Source organism: Chlorocebus sabaeus, chromosome 8, assembly GCF_047675955.1.
Source record: "Chlorocebus sabaeus isolate Y175 chromosome 8, mChlSab1.0.hap1, whole genome shotgun sequence".
NCBI classification, from domain to species: Eukaryota; Metazoa; Chordata; class Mammalia; order Primates; family Cercopithecidae; genus Chlorocebus; species Chlorocebus sabaeus.
Window position 1 is genome coordinate 147,779,166 of NC_132911.1, and position 15,156 is coordinate 147,794,321.

The 15,156-nt window shown below is 55.3% G+C and overlaps 2 protein-coding genes across 3 annotated transcripts; both read left to right on the forward strand.

Annotated features, from left to right (window-relative positions):
* Window positions 1-66: 66 nt before the first annotated feature.
* Window positions 67-3,663, forward strand: GPAA1 (glycosylphosphatidylinositol anchor attachment 1). 2 transcript variants are annotated; one of them, XM_008001880.3, is made up of 12 exons: window positions 67-279; window positions 583-762; window positions 848-959; window positions 1,162-1,309; window positions 1,387-1,488; window positions 1,582-1,778; window positions 1,861-2,057; window positions 2,170-2,323; window positions 2,494-2,589; window positions 2,740-2,930; window positions 3,007-3,192; window positions 3,331-3,663. In XM_008001880.3, the coding sequence occupies exons 1-12, from the start codon at window positions 206-208 to the stop codon at window positions 3,572-3,574; spliced, it is 1,881 nt and encodes a 626-aa protein (XP_008000071.1). In that variant the 5' UTR covers window positions 67-205; the 3' UTR covers window positions 3,575-3,663. The 2 variants fall into 2 exon arrangements, with proteins under 2 accessions (XP_008000071.1, XP_008000072.1); XM_008001881.3 differs by having other exon boundaries at window positions 3,022-3,192.
* Window positions 3,664-11,747: 8,084 nt separating this feature from the next.
* Window positions 11,748-14,244, forward strand: CYC1 (cytochrome c1). Its single transcript, XM_008001886.3, has 7 exons — window positions 11,748-11,932; window positions 12,534-12,730; window positions 12,825-12,951; window positions 13,040-13,197; window positions 13,287-13,447; window positions 13,746-13,846; window positions 13,947-14,244. Exons 1-7 carry the CDS (start codon window positions 11,804-11,806, stop codon window positions 14,049-14,051), a joined length of 978 nt encoding a protein of 325 aa, XP_008000077.1. The 5' UTR covers window positions 11,748-11,803; the 3' UTR covers window positions 14,052-14,244.
* The last annotated feature ends 912 nt before the right edge of the window (window positions 14,245-15,156 follow it).

The window sequence follows — 15,156 nt, forward strand, 5'->3', positions numbered from 1 at the left end:
CGCGCCGCCGGCAGTACGGGGTGTTGGGGGCGCGTCCTGTGCTCCGGACATGCGCGCCGTCGCCGGCGCCGCTGGGACCGGAAGTGCGGGCGAGCGCGGTCCCCGGGTCTGACGGGAGCAGCCTGCGGGCACCGTGGCGGTAGTTGGAGGCGGCAGAGGGTCCGGAGACGGCAGAGGGTCCGTCGACGCGCCGCCCTGCCCCGCCATGGGCCTCCTGTCGGACCCCGTTCGCCGGCGCGCGCTCGCCCGCCTCGTGCTGCGGCTCAACGCGCCGCTGTGGTGAGAACTGGGCCCGGGGAGGCGGGGACCCGAAGGCCCTGGAACTCGCGCTGGCGGCGGCCCTTGCGCGGTGCCCATCGAGGGCCGGGGCTGCTCCGGCTGGTCGCGCCCTTCCGCTACTGCCCTCTGGAAGCACTGAGGGTATCAGGCCCAGGCTCAGCCCTCTGGTCCGGCGTCCCGATGCCAGGACTCCGGGTTTAGGTCTCAGACCCGCGCGATCGACCCCGGGTGCGCAGGCTGTGGCCTCGGGTCGGCGTCTCAGGACTCGCTGACGCTCCGGTGCCCCTCCGCCCTCTCTCACAGCGTGCTGAGCTACGTGGCGGGCATCGCCTGGTTCTTGGCGCTGGTTTTCCCGCCGCTGACCCAGCGCACTTACATGTCGGAGAACGCCATGGGCTCCACCATGGTGGAGGAGCAGTTTGCCGGCGGAGACCGTGCCCGGGCTTTTGCACGGGACTTCGCTGCCCACCGCAAGAAGTCGGGGTGAGCGGCAGAGCAGGACGTATGGGGCGAGCAGTGGTGGCTAAGGCCGGGGAGCTCTGCTCAGAGGCTCCCTTCGTGTCTGCAGGGCTCTACCAGTGGCCTGGCTTGAACGGACGATGCGGTCAGTAGGGCTGGAGGTCTACACGCAGAGTTTCTCCCGGAAACTGCCCTTCCCAGATGAGACCCACGAGCGCTATGTACTGGGGGAGTGGAGTGTGCCTGGGCCCAGAAAGCACCTTGGAGGGAGGGGTCTGGGCTGGGTATCACCTTGGCAGGTGTCATAGGGCCAGGAAGCTCAGTGGGAGGGGAAATCCCTGGTGGGCATTGGAGGGCTAGAAAAGGGGGGGCTTCAGCCCCCTACCACAAAGTTACACTGAGGTTCCCCCCACTGGCATACAGATGGTGTCAGGCACCAACGTATATGGCATCCTGCGGGCCCCGCGTGCTGCCAGCACGGAGTCGCTTGTGCTCACCGTTCCCTGTGGCTCAGACTCTACCAACAGCCAGGCTGTGGGGCTGCTGCTGGCACTGGCTGCCCACTTCCGGGGTGAGGCTCAGGGTTGCTGGCCATGGAGGGGTTTGGTCAGTGCCCCAGACCCTGCTGATCTTGCTTCTGGCCTTCAGGGCAGATTTACTGGGCCAAAGATATCATCTTCCTGGTAACAGAACATGACCTTCTGGGCACTGAGGCTTGGCTTGAAGCCTACCACGATGTCAATGTCACTGGTAGGTTCTCTTGTCCTGTGTGCTTTGGTCTGCCTCTCAGGGTCACTGTCCTCACCAGATCCCCCATCAGTGCTCATTCACTTGCTCCTACAGGTATGCAGTCGTCACCCCTGCAGGGCCGAGCTGGGGCCATTCAGGCGGCCGTGGCGCTGGAGCTGAGCAGTGATGTGGTCACCAGCCTCGATGTGGCTGTGGAGGGGCTCAACGGGCAGCTGCCCAACCTTGACCTGCTCAATCTCTTCCAGACCTTCTGCCAGAAAGGGGGCCTGTTGTGCACACTTCAGGGCAAGGTGGGGCTGCCTGCCTGCCTGAGGGCTGAAGGGCACAGGGTCTGTGGGAGGGCCTGTCTCATCCTGTCCTGCACCTCTAAAGCTGCAGCCTCAGGACTGGACGTCATTGGATGGACCGCTGCAGGGCCTGCAGACACTGCTACTGATGGTTCTGCGGCAGGCCTCTGGCCGCCCCCACGGCTCCCATGGCCTCTTCCTGCGCTACCGTGTGGAGGCCCTAACCTTGCGGGGCATCAATAGCTTCCGCCAGTACAAGTATGACCTGGTGGCAGTGGGCAAGTAAGTAGTCTCTGGTCCCCCCTTTCCATGCCCAGGATGATGTCCATCTGGGGCGGAGTGGGGGATGGCCTGGTGGCTGTGGCCAGCCATGAACCTGCCCCACACCTGACAGGGCTTTGGAGGGCATGTTCCGCAAGCTCAACCACCTCCTGGAGCGCCTACACCAGTCCTTCTTCCTCTACTTGCTCCCCGCCCTCTCCCGCTTCGTCTCCATCGGCCTCTACATGCCCGCTGCCGGCTTCTTGCTCCTGGTCCTTGGTCTCAAGATATCCTCTGCCCCTTGCCATCTACTTGTGACCAGCCTCCAGTCTCCTCAACTCTAGGATGGGGAGAGTGTTCCATTCTGATGATGGGGGGTGGGGTACAGGGGTAAGCCCTGGGTCCCCCTCTGGGCAGATCCCATTACACCTCTTGTTGGGGTCCTTGATTGGGCTACGCTCTGGAACTGTGGATGCAGCTGCATGAGGCCGAAGTGGGCCTTGAGGAGCCCGGGGGGGCCCCTGGCCCCAGTGTCCCCCTTCCCCCATCACAGGTGATGGCATCCCCTTCTGTTGTTGGAGTGGGCTTCCAGGGTCTGACTGGTGTTTAGTGTTGCAACTTAGCCTCAGCTGGTGGGATGGTGGTGGTCTTTGGGGATCCCCTGGCCCCAGGGCCCATCTCCAAGAGCCTGTGTGCCCTGCAGGGTGTGGGGCTAGCCTCGCTCGTGGCACCTCTGCTGATCTCGCAGGCCATGGGACTGGCCCTCTATGTCCTGCCAGTGCTGGGCCAACACGTGGCCACCCAGCACTTCCCAGTGGCAGAGGCTGAGGCTGTGGTGCTGACACTGCTGGCGATTTATGCAGCTGGCCTGGCCCTGCCCCACAACACACACCGGTGAGAGGCTGGGCTGGTTGGGGGGTGGGGTTAGAGGTCCCCTGGACATGCAGACAGTCTGTGGGTTGTCTCTGAGCCCTTTGTCTTGCAGAGTGGTAAGCACACAGGCCCCAGACAGGGGCTGGATGGCACTGAAGCTGGTAGCCCTGATCTATCTAGCACTGCAGCTGGGCTGCATCGCCCTCACCAACTTCTCACTGGGCTTCCTGCTGGCCACCACCATGGTGCCCGCCGCTGCACTTGCCAAGCCTCATGGGCCCCGGTATGTATGGATCAGCCCCACTTCCCCCAACGCCTGTGCCCTCATCACAGACTGTACCCTCATTCAGTAGCCCTTTCCCCCAACTTGGTGTCCATGCCCCCACCATGGAGCCTACCCTGATGTTGCTTCTCCACCCAGGACTCTCTATGCTGCCCTGCTGGTGCTGACAAGCCCAGCAGCCACACTCCTTGGCAGCCTGTTCCTGTGGCGGGAGCTTCAGGAGGCGCCACTGTCACTGGCCGAGGGCTGGCAGCTCTTCCTGGCAGCGCTGGCCCAGGGTGTGCTGGAGCACCACACCTATGGTGCCCTGCTCTTCCCACTGCTGTCTCTGGGCCTCTACCCCTGCTGGCTACTTTTCTGGAATGTGCTGTTCTGGAAGTGAGATCTGCCTGTCTGAGCTGGGACAGAGACTCCCCAAGGACCCCATGCTGCCTCCTTCCGGGGAAATAAACGAGTATCTGTTTCAGCAGCTATTTGAGCTCCTGGCCCCTTGTCCATGTAGGGCCCCAGGGCATGGGGACGAGAAGCCTCTGCCTGCAGGGTTTGGCATTCCCTCCCCTCCTCCCTGGGAAGGGCTGCTGTAGTCCACTTACTGGTTAGCATTCCTGCCAACTAGGGCTCTGCTGCTGCATCAGCCCTGGGAGGTGAGCCTCAGGTGCACTCTCAGCCCTGGAGGGTGCCATGCAGGCTCGGAGGGCTGTGTGCATTGCTGTGTGGTACTGTGCCAGGAGTGGTGCTGGGAAGGAGAATACACCATGGCCATGGTTTGAGGGCCTGCCAGGAGCTGAGGCACCCAGAAACCACCTGACACCATCTTTACTGCTAGGACTAAGAGACTGGAGCTGGAGCCCTGCAGAGGAGGCATGGCAGGGGCGCAGGGAAGGCCAGCGCCTTGGTGTGGGATTGGGATGGAGCAGGGAGGAGCACCCGGCCTGGCTTCCTTGGAGTTGAGTCAGCCCAGGTGAGATGCCCACGAGGGGCCGGGCAGGCAACACAGTGGAGCAGGTGGGGCATGGGGACAAGAGCCCCGCGGGAGAGGGCACTGATGGGCCAGCAAGGAGAGAAGCAGGCTGTCGTACCAGCACTCTGAAAGGAACTGGGAAGACCACCGTCTGTTCTGAAAGAAAGGAAAAACCTGTGGCCTTTTGGTGATGCCAGGGCCATGTCAGAGACCTTGGTGCTGCGACTAGAGAGCCCTCTGGTCACAGGAAGGCAAAGGTGCCACAGTCACACACAACCATGCACAGGCCTCGGGAATCAGCCGTGCTGCCTGCAGAAGCCACAGCATCTTAGAATCAACTGAGGGCCTGGGTCCTTTCAGTACAATGTCCCCAAATGGCCTGTTGTCTGGGAGGTCCTGAAGAGAGTGCCCTCCCTGTGCCCCACTCTAGGCCACTGCCTCTTCACTGGGGCATGTCTTCCTGTGGGAGGTTCCCCTTGACGTGAGACCCCTGGTGTTGGGGTTTAGTCTATTGATGGGGCTCCACAGTTGCAGAATAGGCAGAGGGCTCCCAGGGTGAGCACCTAGGCAGTTTCTAGACTTTCTGTAGAGGAAGCACACGCCTGCTGGGTGGCCTTATGTTCTCTGTGTCCAGCATTGTTTGAGGCTCAGTGGGGATGAGGGGTATCAGGAACCCCACTGTGACTGGTAGCCTCATGATTAACTTAGCCTGTCTTCAGCCCCCTGTCCCAGAGGTTGGAGCCTCTAGTCACTTTCTCCAGCGAATACCTCTGAGGTTGGGTGGATGCCTGCAGTTCCCGCCCAAGCCTGGCTGATTTCGCCTGCCTCTCAGTAGCCCTAGGAACACCTCCTAGGTGGGCATCACAGGGGCCTCGTCTGCTAAATCAGCAAGGGAGATTCATCTGTCAGTCTCCTATTTTCCAAGAAGAAATCTCTATTGTGGTCTCCTGTTCTCTTTGTAAGATGACATCTGATACAAAATCACCTTCCAGGCATTTTAGCTGGGCTTTGACCTCAATTGTGTTGTTTTTGAGATGGAGTCTTGCACTATAGCCCAGGCTGGAGTACAGTGGTGCAATCTCGGCTCACTGCAACGTCTACCTCCCTGGTTCTAGCAATTCTCCTGCCTCAGCCTCCCAAGTAGTGGGATTACAGAGGCGCACCACCATGCCTGGCTAATATTGTATTTTTAGTAGAGATGGGGTTTCACCATGTTGTCCAGGCTGGTCTCAAACTCCTGACCTCAGATGATCCACCCACCTAGGCCTCCCAAAGTACTGGGATTATAGGCATGAGCCACCACACCTGGCAGCCTCAATTGTTTTTTAACAGGACTTTGGCAGTCACTTAAAGCACAAATCATGAAAATACATACGTGGGGGGAAGAGCTAAAGGATACCTTGCTTGTGTTCTGAGTAGTTTGTGCAGAATTCTCCCTGCCTATACGAGCGTTGAAAGGGAACCATGGGAATGGCAAGGTTGCTTTATTAGGAAGGTAGGATTTCTGTTCTGATTTTTCAGTAATGACATGGGCTCAGGCTCCATGTTTCTCCCTCCCTGATTTTTTTTTTTTTTTTTTTTTTTTTTTTTGACAGAGTCTCACTGTGGCCCAGGCTGGGTGCTATGGTGAGATCTCAGCTCACTGCAACCTCCACCTCCCAAGTTCAAGTGATTCCCCAGGCTCAGCCTCTGTTATATGTGAAATGTTTATTTAGAAGCAGAATGCTTGTTCCCTGGTACCATAAGGAAAGATCAGCATTCAGACAAAAAGTTCTCTCAGCAACTCAATTTTACTTTCTGCAGAAAGGGTGCTTCTTGCAGATGGAACAATGGTGACAACATACCTGAATAAAGGAGGGAAGCAATTTTTATCTCTTAGGCAGCTTGTCTCTGCTACTCTGTCCTGTCTCCGTTGGCTGGAGCCAGACCTCACAATCTAAACTGAACCCGATGGGCTAACAGCTTAAAAACTTTTTTAAATAAGTAAAAGCAATGGAGAACAGAGGAAAAGAGGAAGTTGCTTACTAAAGGACTTAGAAAAGTAATAATACTTCCAAATAAGGAAGGAAGGAGCATAGACCACAAGCCGGGACGTGCCTGTGAGCACATCCAGCACAAATACCTTGGTTAAAGTACAAGGACATAGAACGTACCATGTGCCTGGGAGCAAGTTTAACACAAGTATCTTGGTTAAAATACAAGGACATAGAATGTCTTTATCCCTCTATATCGAACAGCTACATAGGATAGGGCTTAACAAAGAGTTATTAGCACAAAGCAAGGTGGCTTGAAGGAAGTTAGTCTTTAAAAGAAACACTTATAATTTATTTTTTAACAAGGGAATTTTTGAAGAGGAAACTTTTAAATTTCTACAGCCTCCCGAGTAGCTGGGATTACAGGTGTGTACCACCATGCCCCACTAATCATTTTATATTTTTACAAATATTTTGGCTTCTTCCAATGTCCACGTTCTTACCAACACTTGCTAGTGTCCATCTTTTTTTTTTTTTTTTTTTTTGAGATGGAGTTTTGTTCTTGTCACCCAGGCTGGACTGCAATGACGTGATCTCGGCTCACCACAACCTCCGCCTCACAGGTTCAAGCGATTCTCCTGTCTCAGCCTTCTGAGTAGCTGGGATTCCAGGCATGCACCACCACGCCTGGCTAATTTTGTATTTTTAGTAGAAATGGGGTTTCTCCATGTTGGTCAGGCTGGTCTCAAACTCCCAACCTCAGGTGATCCACCCGTCTTGAACTCCCAAAGTGCTGGGATTACAGGTGTGAGCCACCACCCCCACCCCTGCTAGTGTCCATCTTGTAGATTACAGCCATCCTAGTGGGTGTGAAGTGGCATTGCATTTTCATATTGATTTGCATTTACCTAATGATTAATGAAACTAAAGCATCTTTTCACGTTATTATTGGCAATTGGTGTATATTCTTTTTTTTGAGACAGAGTTTTACTCTTGTTGCCCAGGCTGGGATGCAGTGGTGTGATCTCGGCTCACTGCAACCTCCACCTGCCGGGTTCAAGTGATTCTCCTGCTTCAGCCTCCTGAGTAGCTGGGATTGTAGGCATGTGACACCACGCTCAGCTAATTCTTGTATTTTTAGTAGAGACAGGGTTTCACATGTTGGCCAGGCTGGTCTCGAACTCCTGCTTAGTGATCCACGCACCTCGGCCTCCCAAAGTGCTGGGATTACAGGCATGAGCCACCGCATCTGGCCTGCCTATGTTTTATTCTGAGAATTTTCTGGTTTTAGGTCTTAAACTTAGATCTTTGATTATTTTTCAATTCTTGTAAATGGTGTATAAATGTGAGGTAAAGGAGCCAACTTCATTCATTGGCATTTGTTTTGCAAATCATTGTTGGCTTTTTGTTTTTGTTTTTGTTTTTTTTTTTGAGACGGAGTTTCACTCTTGTTGCCCAGACTGTAGTGCAGTGGCTCGATCGTGGCTCACTGCAACCTCTGCCTCCCAGGTTCAAGCGATTCTCCTGCCTCAGCCTCCCGAATAACTGGGATTACAGGCATGCACCACCACGCCCAGCTAATTTTGTATTTTTAGTAGAGATGGGGTTTCTCCATGTTGGTCAGTCTGGTTTCGAACTCTCGACCTCAGGTGATCTGCCCGCTTTGGCCTCCCAAAGTGCTGGGATTACAGGCATGCGCCACCACACCTGGCTAATTTTGTATTTTTAGTGGAGTCGAGGTTTCTTCATGTTGGTCAGACTGGTTTTGAACCCCTGACCTCAGGTGATCCAGCTGCCTCGACCTCCCAAAGTGCTGGGATTACAGGCATGAGCCACCATGCCTGGCCGTTTTGTTTGTTTTGAGATAGGGTCTCAACTCTGTTGCCTAGGCTGGAGTGCAGTGGCATGATCACAGCTCATTGCAGCTTTGACCTCCCCAGGCTCAGGTGATACTCCCACCTCACCCACCTGAGTAGCTGGGACCACAGGTGTGCACCACCCTTGGCTTTTTTTTTTTTTTAAGACAGTGTTTCGCCATTTTGCCCAGGCTGGTCTCCTGGGCACAAGCAATCTACCCGTCTTGGTGTCCCAAAGTGCTGGGATTATAGGCATCAGCCAGCATGCCCGGCCCTGTTTGCATTTGAATATCCAATTGTCCCACAACCATTTGTTGGAGAGACTCTTTCTCCATTGGTCTCAGTACCCTCGTTAAAAAAATCAAATGACCATAGATGTATAGTCACAGACTTTATTTGTGGACTGTCAATTCTGTTCCATTGATCTATATGCCTATCCTTCTATCAGTACTAAAATTTACTTTACTATAAACCTACAATAATCAAGTTTTGAAATTGGGAGATATAAGTCTTCCAACTGTTTCACCATTTTAGCCAGATTGTTCTCGAACTCCTGACCTCAGGTGATCCACCTGCTTTGGCCTCCCAACGTGCTTGGGATTACTGGCGTTAGCCACTTCACCCAGCAAGCCTCCATGGTTTGAGAGAAGAAATCTTTTGTTAATTTTGTTGAGAATTCTTTTTCTTTCTTTCTTTTGTATTTGTTATTATTATTTTTTTTTCTGAGAAGGAGTTTCACTCTTGTTGCCCAGGCTGGAGATCAAAGGCGCAATCTCGGCTCACTGCAACCTCCGCCTCCCGGGTTCAAGCGATTCTCCTGCCTCAGCTTCCCAAGTAGCTGGGATTACAGGTATGCACCACCATGCCTGGCTAATTTTATATTTTTAGTGGAGTGGAGGTTTCTTCATGTTGGTCAGACTGGTTTTGAACTCTCAGACTCAGGTGATCTGCCTGCCTCGGCCTCCCGAAGTGCTGGGATTACAGGCATGAGCCACCGCGCCCAGCCTTGGCCATTATTTTTTTTTTAAGTATTCTTACTCCTTTCTCTGTCTAGTCTATTCCTGGGACTGAAATTATGCACATGTTGGTATGCTTAATAGTGTTCCACAGGTCTCTGAGGCCCAGTTCATATTTCTTTCTTTTTTTAAATTTCTCTTCCTCAGACTTCCCTTTGTATAGAGCCTCAAGGTCAGCCAGAGGTGAAAGTTTAGGGCTTTTTCAGGTCTCTCCTGTGTATATCCATAGTCCTCCATGTGTGTATGACTTGTATTCCCAAAAATGTTTTGGGCTTTTCAAAGCCCCTGTGAACATCTCATTCCCTTGCTCTTCCTTTTTAGCTTTTTGTTTAGTCTATTGTTTGTGGCAACTGTTACCCATCACCTCAGGCAGCTGGCACTGGGCAAGCCCTGAGTTGATGTGGTAGGAGTCTTCCAGGGAGCCATCAGACACGTTCAATAACTGAGATTCTATACGAATGAGGGCATTTTGCTCCCACATTAACTAGGAAATATGGGTTCTTATTTCCAAGATTACCACTGAGCTGGAGGACAGGGTTGAACCAGGCAGGGAAAGCTACAGCCCTTAAAGGCCACTGTTCTTACTGATAGTCACCTGTTTAATTGAATAACACCCCCTGGGATGATGAAAGCCTTTGATTAATTTCCATAGCTCTGTAAAAGTTTATTCTGATCATTTTTGCTATGTTTTTCTTGCTGTTATTAGGTGAGGGGTGGACACATTTTTTAGGGGTCCTTCTCCATTTTCACTCACAACTAGTTTTTAATTTTTATTTTATTTTATTTTATTTTTTCTTGGGACAGTTTCGTTCTTGTCGCCAGGCTGGAGTGCAATGGCGCCATCTCTGCTCACCACAAGCTTGGCCTCCTGGGTTCAAGCGCTTCTCCTGCCTCAGCCTCCGGAGTAGCTGGGATTACAAGCATGTGCCACCACACCTGGCTAATTTTGTATTTTTAGTAGAGATGGGGTGTAGAAAGTAAAAAGTTTCCTCTTCACAGTTTCCCTTCTTGTTAAAGAATAAATCATAAGTGTTAGAAGTAATAGTTTCTTTTACAGACTAACTTCCTTCAAGCCTCCTTGCTTTGTGCTCAGAATTCTTTAAGCTCTATCCTATGTAGCTGTTAAACATGCTCACAGGCAGGTAGTACATTCTATGTCCTTGTACCTTAACCAAAATAGTTGTGCTGGACGTGCTCACAGGCACGTTTCAGCTCGCAGCCTATGCCCCTTCCCTATTTGGCATAAGCAACTTCCTCTTTTCCTCTGTTCTCCCTTGCCTTTACCTATTTAGAAAAGTTTTAAATTATTAGCCAGTCAGGTTTTAGTTTAGATTGTGCGGTCTGGCTCTAGCCAATGGAGACAGGACACAGTAGCAGGGACAAGCTGCGGTAAGGGATAAAAATTGCTTCCCTCCTTTATTCAGGTGTGCTCTCGCCATTGTTCCATCCACGAGGAGCACCCTTTCTGCAGAAAGTAAAATTGACTTGCTGAGAGAATTTTTGTCTGAATGCTGATCTTTCCTTATGGTACTAGGGAACAAGCATTCTGCTTCTAAATAAACATTTTACATATAACACAGGGTTTCTCCACGTTGGTCAGGCTGGTCTCAAACTCACAACCTCAGGTGATCTGCCCACCACAGCCTCCCAAAGTGCTGGGATTACAGGCGTGAGCCACCGCACCCAGCCTAGTTTTTAAAGTTTATTTGCTTTTTTTTTTTTTGAGATGGAGTCTCCCTCTGTCACCCAGGCTGGAGTGCAGTGGCTGGATCTCTACCCACTGCAACCTCCACCTCTCGGGTTCAAGTGATTCTCCTGCCTCAGCTTCCCAGAGTAGCTGGGACTACAGGCGCCACCACCACGCCTGGCTAATTTTTGTATTTTCAGTAGAGACAAGGTTTCACCATGTTGACCAGGATGGTCTCCATCTCTTGACCTCGTGATCTGCCCTCCCCACCCTCCCAAAGTGCTGGGATTACAGGCGTGAGCCACTGCGCCCGATCTTTGCTTACTTTTAAAATATTTTATAATAAAAATATTCCCACATAACAAGATCATATTTACTTACTTTTTTGGGACAAGGTCTCGCTCTGTGACCCAGGCTGGAGTGCAGTGGCGATCTTGGCTCACTGCAGCCTCAACCTCCAGGGCTCAAGCGATCCTCCCGCCTCAGCTTCCCAAAGCGCTAAGACCCCAGGCGCGCGCCAGGCATCGGGCCATGAGAAGCTTCTAGAGGAGCCTTTATCGTCCAGCTCGCGGCTCCCGCACCCGTTTCTGCGCATGACTAATCCCTAATAAACCCTTGTCAAGTGAACGAAGGAAAATAGGGCGCTCAGCCTGGGGGACCAGCCTCCTGCTGCCAGGCGCTGCCTGCGGCCGAGACCCCCGCCCGTGCCTTCCGCCGGCTGCCCCCCAAGCCGCACTTTCTCTGCAGGTCCTCAACCTGGAGGGGCAGCCTCCACCCGGCCATCGCGCAGCCTGGGAACGTGGAGAAAAGGAGCGTCCGGGTCTTGGAGGCGGCGTGGGAAACGCCGGACGGGGCGGGGCGCTGTCACGGCAACAGAGAGACGCGATGGGGCCCCGCCCCAGCGCCAGTTTCCACGACAACCCGAAGAGCGCGGCGCGGCAGGCGGTGCCCCTGCCACTGACTGACGCGACCCGGGCCTGCACGCTTCGTCCCCGCCCACCCGACAGGCCCCGCCCCCACGCCCGTCCCCGCCCTGCGCTCCCCGGCTGTCGCGAGGTTTTGACTCTCGTGGCGCCCCAGGGGCCGACGGGAGTGGCGGCCGCGCGGAGGAGGCCAAGATGGCGGCAGCTGCGGCTTCGCTTCGCGGGGTAGTGTTGGGCCCGCGGGGCGCGGGGCTCCCGGGCGCGCGTGCCCGGGGTCTGCTGTGCAGCGCGCGGCCCGGGCAGCTCCCGCTACGGACACCTCAGGTGAGCGCTGGGCCGGGCCTCGGCCTCCGAGCGGCCCCGCATCCCCGTGAAGGTCACGGCGGGGAGGCTGCGGGCGCGGGCCGAGGCAGCGCGGAGGCGGTCCCGGCCACCCAGCGCCCCAGCTCCCCGCTGCCTGCCGACCTTGAGCGTGTGGGATCGGAGCTGGGCGCCTACCTCTCCGAACGGCAGGGCGCCCCGTCCCGAGCGTGGGGGTCGGCTGGACGGGCTCGCTTTCGTGGCGGGGGCTTTCCCGGATGGCGCGCCCAGGACGGCTCTTGGGGCTGGCTGTCCAAACTGGGCCCGCGTCCTGAAGTGACCCCAGCCTGACCTCGGCCAGCTGCTTGTGACCTTGGCCTGCCCCAGCACCCTTGGTCACTTCGGTCTGATCCCCGGCCGAGGATGCAGGAACACCCCCCTCCTGAGAGCGAATCACGATCTAGGGGTCAGCGGCGGAGAGGGATGGCGTGGGTAGTGGGACAGGGTGTGCGTCTGGTGCCCTGCAGGAGGTGGCCGTTGCTGGGTGGAGAGTTGGCCGCTGAGAGTCAGATCCCCAGGTAGGGCTGGGTGGTGTCCTGGCAGGCGCTGAGCGGAGATCTTGCAGGCAGTGGCCTTGTCGTCGAAGTCTGGCCTTTCCCGAGGCCGAAAGGTGGTGCTGTCAGCGCTGGGCATGCTGGCGGCAGGGGGTGCTGGGCTGGCTGTGGCTCTGCATTCGGCTGTGAGTGCCAGTGACGTGGCGCTGCACCCCCCCAGTTATCCGTGGTCTCACAGTGGTTTCCTCTCTTCCTTGGACCACACCAGGTATGCAGCTGGCTGGCTGACTGGCAGGGGGAGGTTCTGGGTGGAGCTGGTAAGGTGGAATCTTCAGCGTTCCTAACCCTTTCCCTCCCTCCAGCATCCGGAGGGGTTTCCAGGTATATAAGCAGGTGTGCTCCTCCTGCCACAGCATGAACTTCGTGGCTTACCGACACCTGGTGGGCGTGTGCTACACGGAGGATGAAGCTAAGGCGCTGGCTGCGGAGGTGTGGGGTCTGGGGATGCCTGGGACCCAGGGCTCAGGGCTCCCACTGTGGTGAGATGGGAGGGTTGTGATGAGGCTCTCGGTGGCAGGTGGAGGTTCAGGATGGCCCCAATGAAAATGGGGAGATGTTCATGCGGCCAGGGAAACTGTTCGACTATTTCCCAAAACCATACCCCAACTCTGAGGCTGCTCGAGCTGCCAACAACGGAGCATTGCCCCCTGACCTCAGCTACATCGCGCGAGCTAGGTACACGGGCTGCCCACGGGGTGGTGCCGGAGAGGTCGGGGAAGGGCTGACTTGTGCTCGGGACTAAGGAGCCATGGATCTGGTCCTAGGCATGGTGGTGAGGACTACATCTTCTCCCTGCTCACGGGCTACTGCGAGCCACCCACCGGGGTGTCACTGCGGGAAGGTCTCTACTTCAACCCCTACTTTCCTGGCCAGGCCATTGCCATGGCCCCTCCCATCTACACAGATGTCCTGGAGTTTGACGATGGTAAGAGGCCTCCAGTCTGGCAGTGAGCATGTTGAATACTTCTCCACTACCCCCAGGGATGCTTCCCCTGTGTTCCTGGGCCCAGGAGGTCCTGCCCACTTCTTGTCTGGGGTGTCTTCTGTGCATATCTCAGGAGGCTTTTGGGCTCCTTCAGTCCTTCAGTCTTGCGTATGTCCGGTGGAGGGTACTGTCCCTTTGATGCCTTGGGTAGGGGCCCGTGTCTGCTCCACAGAGGGGGTGCGTTATCCCAGGTTGGACATGAGTCTGAGAATAGCCCTCACTGCTTGCCCTTGGCCAGGCACCCCAGCTACCATGTCCCAGATAGCGAAGGACGTGTGCACCTTCCTGCGCTGGGCATCTGAGCCAGAGCACGACCATCGAAAACGCATGGCACTCAAGGTAAAAGGGTTGGGAGAAGGCCATGGTGGGTATCAGAGAAGGGCTGGGAGCTGGGCAGGGCTCCTCCCCACTCCCTTCTCTGAGCCTTCCTCGCCCGCAGATGTTGACGATGATGGCTCTGCTAATACCCCTGACCTACATCATGAAGCGGCACAAGTGGTCAGTCCTGAAGAGTCGGAAGCTGGCGTATCGACCGCCCAAGTGACCCTGTCCAGTGTCTGCTTGCCATCCTGCCAGAACAGGCCCTCAAGCCCAAGAGCCATCCCAGGCCTGTTCAGGCCTCAGCTGGCTAACACCCTGTTTGTTTGGAAAAAGAGGCAAGGGGACAGGAGACCAGGCCCTAGCTCTGGGCCCTCCTTCAGCCCCCATCATGGGAATAAATTAAGCTTCTCAATGTACATACTTGAACTATCATATTTGAGCTATTATATGGAAGGAGTACAGGTTTGCAAGGGACTCTGATACCAAGACCGTTGCCTTCACAAGGCTCCCAGGATGTCCCATTCAGTGTGGCCAGCAATGCCCTGCACTAACTGGTAGCTGGGAGTGCAGACAGTGGGTGTGGAACAGAAAGCAGACAACTGGATGTTAGAGGAAGTGGCAGCATTTGGTGGGGTGGGATGGGGTGTGTCTGAGCACAGAGCTGAAAAGGGCCTGGCTAGGCAGGATGTGGCCCAGGGACCTGTTGGAATAAACAGCCAAGTGTCGAGGTGTTGAACCACTTGGCCCCCATTCTGATGGCAGCAGGGAACCTCGGCAGCATTTCAACAGGGAAAAGGCCTGGTCTAGGGCAGGGGCTATTGCTGTACTGGGCTGAGAGGAAGGGGATGGCTCCCAGCCAGGTGAAGGAGTCAAGCAGACAGGCAGCATGTGTGTCATGGAGTGGCCCCTCCTAGCAGTCCACAGGGCAGCTGGGTGGTCGGTCCTGGCCAGAAGCTGGCAGTGGCTGGGTTCCCACAGGAGCATGCTGCTGAGGGAGGGAGACAGTGGATGCTATCTAGGAGGGTCACAGAGACATGACCCAGCACTGGCCCAGTGACCTGGTGTAGGACTTAGCTCCTGAGCTTCCCTCGTCCCTAGGAGGGGAAGGAAAACACCCGTTTTCATTGCTGGTATCCTAGCTGCAAGAGCTGAGGGGAGTGGTGGCCAGAGTCCAGGGAAGGCAAGAGCTGAATGGGAGAAAGGTGGTGCCAACAGGGCTGCAGGCAGGAGAGGCGCAGGCCTGGGGGACCAGGGTAGACAGGAGACAAGGTCAGTGGTGGGGGCTGCGGCTCAGTGTGTGGCACACCCCAGCAGCCTCAGCCCAGTGG